Source organism: Geospiza fortis, unplaced genomic scaffold (assembly GCF_000277835.1).
Source record: "Geospiza fortis unplaced genomic scaffold, GeoFor_1.0 scaffold112, whole genome shotgun sequence".
NCBI classification, from domain to species: Eukaryota; Metazoa; Chordata; class Aves; order Passeriformes; family Thraupidae; genus Geospiza; species Geospiza fortis.
In genome coordinates, this window is record NW_005054298.1 from 12,876,028 (window position 1) to 12,885,277 (window position 9,250).

A 9,250-nucleotide genomic window follows, 5' to 3' on the forward strand; every position below is an offset into this window, starting at 1 on the left:
TTATGAGATGGGCTTAGCTTTGGTTGTAGTGTGCTTTAGGAATCTCACAGCTCCTACTGAAGTTCTTGGCTCTTCCACAGGGCTCATGAGGGACCTCAGTAGTATAATTTTTGTACCACAGGTGTGCTTTTAACTCTCTCTTCCCTAGAAGTAATTTCTTTCTGTGCCCTTAGCCTTTTTGCTGGGACTGCAAAGGAGTTGCTTTAGGTCATAGCATAACTTTCTAGTAAGTAATATGGTATTAATATGAAAATTATTTACTTTCCACAGCTCTCTGAATGTAAGGACCAACTGATGTGCATTGTGTGATTTCACAGTCACAGACCTTGCTGCAAAATTTGCTTGCTTGGAACAGAACTACACTTCATAGTCCCAGCATTCGTTTCTGTAGAAGAGTTTCTTCCTTTTGTTAGTGAACAGTTACAAGCCTTTCATGTTTTTATTTCGGTTAAAAGTGTGAACTGCATATAAAACCATAAAGTGTTGTTTATTTGACTCTCTAGTAGGAAGTGGTCCATTTCTTCCTAGGGCTTAGTAGCATTTAAAATATCAGTTACTACAAGCTGCATGTAACTAATGATACTGTCCTGTGATCATCAGCACTTCCCATGTCTTAGCCTTAATGACTTATCTTCCATTGCTTCCACTGAAATGACTTGTCACTTGTTAAATAGAATGTGGGAATGAGATATAAAATAATTGTGATGTGGTGGTTGGTATCTGCTTACTACTCTGAATGTTTGCTTTGATATTTGTTTTAAAATACAGCAGTCCTGCTTCTCTCCCAGATTTCCTTGTTAAAATAATAGTGTCATGTAATGGGGATCTGAATATTATGAACCTTGCAAAGTTGTCTGCCATCTTAATATAGTGCTGGAAATCCTTCTTGGTCTTTTGTGACAGTTGCAGCTGACCTAGATGTGTTGACTTTAGCAAAGGTCTTGGCATTCCTCATCTTCTCAACAACTTTGCTGTTCCAAAGAAAAAATTACATCATCTGTATGGGCTTCTAGGTTTTCTTCAGGCTCCAGTTAACCTGATTGTAATACAAATTACTACATAGAAATAGGTTCTGTAGCTGTGCTGCTAGTCTATGGGAAAAGCTAGATGTTTTCATTTAAGTCACTTAAAAGAAGCCTTGTTGCCTCTCATTGGCCATTAACCTATATACGTGTGGATAACTCCTATAAATAGCTGACAAATTTAGATATTTAAGCTGGAGTAAATTGTCAGTGGGAACCATTGCAAGAAACACACTTCTGATCAGTGTGTTTAGAGGTGTTTTCTTCTGATATAAAAACAATCCCTGTTGTGAAGTAAACCTAGGAAGTGAAACTGCATACAGATTACTTTAGTGTATTGTGATTGCGCAGAAGTTAGAAATACAGATGGATGAGTGAGATTGTAATTAAGTACAGATGATCTTCAGTCGATTGGCCTGGGATGTCATGTTCCAAGTAGGATATAATAAACTGATTTTCTTTGACACCCAAGTATAATGTAGGCAGCTGTCTGCCTGTGGTGAGGAAAAACTGAGGGAATTTTCCTTTCTGTATTTTAATCTGTAGAAGACTTGACTTGCTGCTTGCACTTTACTGCAGCTTTTTATGCTAGCCTGTTTCCTGGTGTTTGTGAATAGATGGGCGATATCTTCAAAATTTGTTGTGAGCAAAGTCTGTATTCTCTCAGCATGTAATTTTATAGTGTTTTGGTGTTTTTCCTTTTTCATGTAGAGAGTACATCCTGGAGTTACTGGAAAGTGGGAATAACAAATTCCTGGTGTTTGCTCATCACAAGATAATGCTGGATGCAATAGTTGCAGAGCTGAAGAAGAAAGTAAGTGACTGATTTGTCTTAACTTTATCACTGTTCCAGCTTCAAAGCTGGTGAACAGCCCCCTGGATTTATGGCTGGTCAGATAGTTCAGGACAGTTAGTGACAGAGATGATTTCTACTTGCTGTGCTTCTGAGTGTGCCCTTCACCGAGGGAGCTGAGCTGTCAGGGTGAATGCCTCACAGCATGCATTTTGTATTAGCTGAATGGCTTTTATGTATTTAATGTTCTTTAATTCCACTGTCTGCCCTGGAGCTTGTGAATTCTTGTGTTACCCTGTGTGGCCGTTGTTCTCCAGGCTTTCCTCAGAGGGAGAATGAGACTACCCAAGCCCACCATCTCTGCCTGCCTTTACCTCTGTGGTGCTCTTACATTTTTGACGTAAGATACTGTAGGGAGAGTTGATAGACCTGCCAATCATTTCTCTTGACTTCTCTTGTTTGTCTAACTTTTCATGTGAGATTTCCTTTGATGCTCCTAAAGCATGCTGGGTCACGCTGGGGCAGTGTGAAGAATGATTTAAGATAACATTCCAGACTATAAGCCACAGTGGCACTCGTGACTTTGCTCAGTGGCATCACTGGACATGAGATCCACTAAAACATGGAAGGAGTATACAAGAAAGGGGACACCAGGTCTCGAAACAGCATCTTCTGCCTTTTCACAGCACGTCGAGCACATTCGCATCGACGGCTCCACATCCTCAGCTGAGCGGCAGGCTCTGTGCCAGAAGTTCCAGCTCTCAGAGAAGCAGGCTGTGGCTGTCCTTTCCCTCACTGCTGCAAACATGGGCCTGACATTGTCTGCTGCAGATCTGGTGGTGTTTGCAGAGCTCTTCTGGAACCCAGGGGTGAGTGTGCTGAAGGGGACAGGGGTGGGATGTTCCCTGGAGAGCAGAAATGTTGCTGATTAAGAGATATAATGGGCAGGCAACTTTGTCTAGGGTTTGTCTCTTTCTGATATCTGCTGGCTCTGCAACCACAGGTGCCTGGGCTGGAACCCATGAGGCTGGTTTACACAGCTTGCTGGCAGGGGAAGGTGGCACAAAAGGGAAACATGCTTCTGTCTTTATTTGACAGAGCTCTTAATGGTTTGCCCAGCCAACACCTGAAAGGGTCCATCATCAGTGCTGACCCTCTACCTGGGAAAACTGTTCAGTGCTTTCTGGGAACCTGGTGTACCAGATTACTTCTTGGCTTACTCTGTTTGAGAATACAGGTCTTAACAGGCTCCAGATAAGAAAGAGTTGCTAAGCAGAAGAAATGAGATCCTCTGTTCTCTGGTGCTTACACTGTTTCTCAGACGTTGCAGTTTTCATTTTTTGTCATGTTTTTATGTTAAGATTTTGATCCAAGCAGAAGATCGAGCACACCGAATTGGACAGACCAGCTCTGTTAATGTTCACTACCTGGTGGCTAAAGGCACAGCAGATGACTACTTATGGTAAGAAGTGAGAAAGACACTTTGGTTCTCCTGACAGGTGTTTCCACTGTTTGTTACATGTGTGGTGTGAGGGGTTAATGCTAGTGCTGATTTCCATGGCCTGTGAGGGGAGGATCAATGCCTGCCAGGGCTGCTGCAAGCTGGTGACATGGCCTGGCTGCAGTGGACATGACTGAGTGGCTGACAAGCAGGAGGAATAAAAGTAGTTACCTGACAAAGAAAGGGCTCTCAAGAAAAATTCTGGGAGAGTTGATGCATCTAAAACCTTCACAGTCTCTGTGTAAGAAGGAAGAATTGTCTTAGATACCAGCCCAGAATGTTCCTGTGCTAGGGAAGGTCCTGTAAAGTGCTGAGACTGAAATGAAGTCAGCAGACATGGGAGATGGTTCAGTGTATTGTAGATCAGTTCTGAGAAGCAGTCTGGCTGCTGTGTGCTTGGACAGGGAGCTGTGGAGGAGGACTGCACTGTTGCCTTCCTCTTCCTCTTCGGTGAGCCCTTCAAATAGATTTAAAAGCTATTGACCCACCTCTGGATCGTTATGATATGAGGCTTTTTGGCTTCAGTGAGAGTTAGCAGTGGACATTGGTCCTTAGGGCTGGGGAATCTGACATCTGGGGGTGGGCAGGATCTGAGGAATCTTTAGTGCTGCAAGAGAGCTGACCTGCAAATGACGACAAGAAATTATCCACCAGCTGCTTCATTTAAATCCAAAATTACATCTTTATTACCTTGTTTAAAGGAATGAATGAACTAAGTGAACTTGTGCAGTTCCCAGAATATCATGATGGCAAGTAATTATAACCCTACAATGCAAGGATCTGGAAACTGATGCATCACCCAAATTTCACGGAAAGTTAATGACAGTAATTGTGCCTTTATTTGTGAAATGCTGTCTGTGCAGTCATTAGTGCATAATGGGGAAGAAATATGGCTCTCGAAAGGACAGTGGCATCTTTTTAAAGACAAGAAAAAGAACAAGAGGACAAGGCTGTTTGGTAAATGCATTAATTGTGCTGTGGCCTTGGCATCTTTTAGTGTCCAGTGTGCAGGTGTGGCCAGGACCTCTCAGCCTCTTGGGCCAGTGATGGATTCTTCCTCCTGCTGTACACTGGGAGTTATCCTTGAAATGCACCATTGGTGTTGCCTCAGTCAACTAGTTTCTCTATTGGATGTATGTGTTCTCCAAATGTTTATAGCCCAAAATCCTCTAATTGTTACTAATTTAATTGATTGATATCTTAAAACAGCATACAGTGATGATAACCAACAGCAGGACAGGTTAAGGAACCAAAAAAGTTTGGTAGAAAAGCCATCTTTATTCCCAGCTGTATCGTTTTTTTAATCTACACATAGTAAATGAAGCAGTGTCCTTGATTTTTTCCTTTCAGTAATATCTGTTTATCACTCCTAGGCCAATGATTCAGGAGAAGATCAAAGTGCTGGGTGAAGCTGGTCTTTCAGAAACCAATTTCTCTGAAACAGCTGAGTCAACTAATTACTATCCTAAGGTAATTGACCTGAAAGAATATTGGTGGTCCCTGGGAGAGGCTGAATGGGCTTTGGCCTGTGTACATCTAGATTGGCACAGGTGACCTTACACTGTTCTGCCTTTAATGCCACAGACCAGATTGTTCAGCTCCTCCCAGGATCCATGCCTTGGCTTGGACTCTCCAGAGAAGTTCCAAGCCTGCTACTTGCAAGGAGACCTGTTAGCATCCATGTCATATATATATGTCTTTGAGTGTATAATGTATGAGATACATGTGCGTGTGTATCATCTGAGGTATGATCTATGCACACATGTGCACTGTGTAAGGGGAGTGTCCTCTGATTTTGCTCACTGTGTTTTACATGACTGTGGATGCAGATCCTGTTCTGTTCTGTTTCCTCAGACAGATCCAAAGCAGAAGACAATCTTTGACCTTTTCCAGAAGACCTTCTCTGAGAGCAGAGATGATGCTGATGATGTCTTGTTTTTGGAGGCAGCTGATGCTGGCTGTGAGTTTGATTCTGGCAGTGCCTTGCAAGACAGAGAAGCAGAGGCATGTTCAGTGAGTCCCAAAAAAAAGCGGCGTATTGAGGAAGTGTAAATGGTGACAGCTAAAAATAGCAGCTTAGAGATTATTTTTTTTTTATTAAAAAAGAAAAACCAAAAGCAATCACATGTTATTTTTTGATTTTTTGAAAATAAAAGACTTGAAATGTTCTGTATCTCTGGCATGTTTCATCTCAAAGGATGAGAAGGCAGTCTGACAAGTGTGACAGATGTGCAGCACACACCTGGCAGCCTGCAGGGTTTGCAGTCCTGGTTTTGCTGATGACTGAATGGACATAGGCAAGTACCATTCTGCTGTGTTTCAGCATGTCAGCTTCTACAGTTGTTTTGTTTAAAAAGCAGATAATGGTTGTCTGTCCCCAAGGCAGAACTCTTGAGAAAACGAATCCATCAGCAGCTGCAGAGTGCTTTTAACAATGTTTTCTGTTTCTAAAAGTCTGTATTTCTAGGAGTTTGTTCACTGGCAAATTGGGCCATTACTTGGGTCACTCACAGACTGGCTCCTGGGTATTCTGGCCATGAGGAAAAAAGATTCAAACAGATCTTGATGTTTTGTGGAGGTGGGGAAGAGGAGGGAAAAGAGGAAGTTACCACCTTGAGCTAAGTAATGTAGCTGTGTGCCAGTAAATGTGCACTGCCTGTTTTAGGTACATGTCTGCCTCTGCACACTCATCTCTGGCCTCGTGCTGAATATTAGGACCTGCTCCATTGCATGTGCTGCTTCTATCAGTGGAGGGGGAAGCTTGTGCTGACTGCCAGGGATTAACCCTGACTTCTCAGGGAGGTGGGGTAGATGGGTGGGTGGGTGTTTTCTTCAAGACTTGACTGATTTCTACAGGTGAATGATGAGAAAGGGACACAGGCAGACTTTTGCTCTTGTTTTGTAAGAAGCTGGTTTTGGACAGAACTGTTTAAATAAAAAAAAAATGTTCTAGGTTGTGTACCAAGCTTTTGGTACTTCCTCTATTTTAGCATTCCATATCCCAGTTAGCTGTGTTTTACACTGTAATCTGTAAAAAAGGTGGCAAACTGAAGGCTTACATTTAGCTCCTGGAGGCCAGTAGCTAACGTGCTGTGGAGGTGATGTGCTTGCCTCTGTGCAGGTACCAGACACTGACAAAAATACCTCTCTTTCAAGGCAAAGGAGAAAAATGTTTGTGCTGTAAGATCAACCTGGTAACATTAGGTATTTTTTTCTGCATTTAAGGGTTTGATTGTTCCATTTTCAGCTGGTGAGGTCACGGAAATGCCCCACAGACTGCGTGTACAATTGTGCTGCATTTCATTCGTGCCTGCAGATGGTGCTTTGGGGTGTGAGCAGTGGCAAGGGGTGTTGTGGCTGGGCAGCTGGAGGAAATGCTTTATCTCTGGGTTTGAGGCTGAATTAACCATCACTGCTCTTACTTCAACAGCTGGCCAGGTGATGAAGACACGCTTTTTGACATTTTAAAATGTCTGTCATCCTGAACACAGAGTATTTAATCTATCTGTAGGATGAGTGATCTTTCTACTTGCAAAGTGGGTGAGAAATGTTGCTGTCTGCTGACTGAAAAACAAAAATGCAAAAGGCATTATTTGAGTCCCCATATTGTTGTCTCCTATAGAAGTCTCTTATTTGTAAAGCTGCAGCTGTTTCAAAACAGTACTTTCCTAAGATACACTGAAAGTACCCTTGGAGAATTCTGCTTCTTATTAACTTGATCCATCTTGTTTGTATCTTGATAAATCCCAGCCCTACTAGAGGAATGCCAGGTGAACCTTCCCTTTGTTAGGACATATAAAATCTCAGCTGGTTTGCTGCCCAGATACAGAGGTTTTTCAAATACACCTGAGATCTACTTTATCCTTTCTACATGAAAAAGGGGAATAGAACTTTGCAGGAAAGTGCTGTTAGTGATTACTTCAAGGGACTGGAGAGACTGCAGGCCTTACCCCAATGGCACCATTAGTCCATCATTTATATGGTGAGGAGGTGGCTGGGCAGCTGGAGCAGGCTCAGACAGGATCTCCAAGGCTTGCTGAAGAACTCTACAAGGCAGTGTGCAGGATGCCAGCGAGACCCACAGCAAGCTCAGGAACATGGAGCACTCCTGGTTCTCTTGCACCTGCCAGCTGAAGATGATAGAGCTGTATGTTTTTGGCATTTTCTAAAACCAGTGAAGGAAAGGGAAGGACCCCATCTCACTGGAGCTTGGAGCATCTTGCTGTGGCTGGTTGCCTGCTTGTACACCTGCATCCGTGCTCCCACCTGTGTTGGAGAAAGGTGTGTTTTCAAGGAGGATGCTAAAACAGCAACAACAGACTAAAATACCTCAACAATAAACTGGAGCAGTTCCAACTAAGTGTTCTGTGTACCCCAGGCTCACTTCATGAGCTGAAAAGTTCAGGGGGGTGGACTGTCAAGGCTTGGCTGTGCTGGCCTGTCTGTGTCCTTCATCTTCTCAGTCCCTTGGAAATAAATGTGTGTTTACTTTGGCAGTGCTGGGAATGGCTGTCACCCAGGGTGGCTGGGTTTGGTTGTTGCCAGAGCTCTCTGTGACCCTGCTGGATGATGGATATGACCATGTGCTGCACTGTCACAGCAAACCTGAACTCTGTAGATACAGAGCAGAGAATAGCAGTAGATTCTCTGAATGTGTTGGCTGACAATTTATATTTTTTTAACCATATCGTCACTAGGCAGCCAAAGGAAATTACTTTTTTCTGTTTTCTAATACGTTGGTATCAAAGCTGTATCCTGTGAGTCATCATTGTGACGAGGATCTGAAAAGGGCAGATTTATTCGTAGGATATATCAAATGAAATTTTGATTCAGCTGAGGGAGATATAAATACCATTGCCTAAAGCCTTGCTGAGCCCTCATCTCAAACATTCCTCTGGCCCACCAGCTCCCAGAAGAACTTGCAGGGATGAGCAGGGAATGAGGAGCCTGGCAAGACAGAGGGCATTAAAAATGTCGGTGTTCAAATCCTCAGAGCAAGAGCCAAGAAGGGACGTGACATCTGTCCATGAGCATCTCTTAAAAGTACAGCCCCCAGCCAGGGAAATTTACGCAGTGGCTAGGTACACTCGATTCCTTGATTCCCTCTTAACTAAACAGACTATAGGTGAAGAGTGCTGTCATTGCTTGAGGCAGCCAGGGTGGGTATGGAGGAAAATTACCTGCAGCAGTTACCGGGGGACTGGGAAGCTCCGGCCCTCTCCTGGCAGGAGGGGATGGACCGCAGCTGCCTCTGCGCATGGAAAAGCTCTCAGGCTAACTGGATTACATTTCTTAATGGAGGTTAATGAGTTGCTAATCCCCTTACAAGCATCGCAGCTCGGTGGCACTGCTGTATTTTTCCCTCTGCGTTTTGGGGCTGGGAATCACCTCTGAAGCGGCACATAAGGGCTTTCAGGGCTGGTGGTTTCAGCACTGGCTAACCCCGAGGAAATTAGGAAGTTGCCTTGACCTGACCTGATGCCAAAACTCTTGAAACCTCATGGTTTAAGGTTGGTATGTTTTAGGATAAAAATTCATCCTCGTTGATTTTTATATTTACTTTTTCTGCAGTTCTGGGCACGTTTTCTATCCCTGTTTTGACCTGCTGCTTATCCTTTTCAAAAACGAGGTGAGTGAATGGAACTGCTGCTTATCCTCTTTAAAAACGAGGTGAGTGAACGGAACTGCCCAGTTTCCTTTTCTGCTGCGACTGCCCTCGCTGGAAACCCAGGAATGTGAGCTCCGGCGGTGCTGGTGCCCATGCACCGCCTGGGTCTTACACGGGTTCCACAGGATGGGTCAGGCTGGAAGGGATCGCGCTGCTCATCCGCTCCAGCCTCCCTGCTCGAGCAGGGCCATGGCAGTGTCTGCAGTGAGGGACACCCCACACGCTCTCTGAGCACCAGCGCAGCCGCCTCGCTCGGCTGTCTGTCC

General features: G+C 44.1%; 2 protein-coding genes across 4 annotated transcripts in view; both read left to right on the forward strand.

Moving 5' to 3' along the window:
- SMARCAL1 (SWI/SNF related, matrix associated, actin dependent regulator of chromatin, subfamily a like 1) overlaps positions 1–5,489 on the forward strand; it is a 34,971-nt gene extending 29,482 nt beyond the window's left edge. For 2 of the 3 annotated variants that reach the window (XM_031058864.1, XM_031058870.1), the window contains exons 13-17: positions 1,734–1,836; positions 2,502–2,684; positions 3,177–3,277; positions 4,690–4,786; positions 5,171–5,489. In XM_031058864.1, coding sequence (XP_030914724.1) covers positions 1,734–1,836; positions 2,502–2,684; positions 3,177–3,277; positions 4,690–4,786; positions 5,171–5,368 — 682 coding nt within the window. In that variant the 3' untranslated portion in view covers positions 5,369–5,489. The remainder of the gene's footprint in view (positions 1–1,733; positions 1,837–2,501; positions 2,685–3,176; positions 3,278–4,689; positions 4,787–5,170) is intronic. The other variant, XM_031058872.1, reaches the window with a different exon arrangement.
- Positions 5,490–8,953: 3,464 nt separating this feature from the next.
- The window catches only part of RPL37A (ribosomal protein L37a), a 3,618-nt gene continuing 3,321 nt past the window's right edge, over positions 8,954–9,250 (forward strand). Inside the window, exon 1 of the mRNA XM_014306439.2 lies at positions 8,954–8,986. Within this exon, the coding sequence (XP_014161914.1) occupies positions 8,954–8,986 (33 nt within the window). The remainder of the gene's footprint in view (positions 8,987–9,250) is intronic.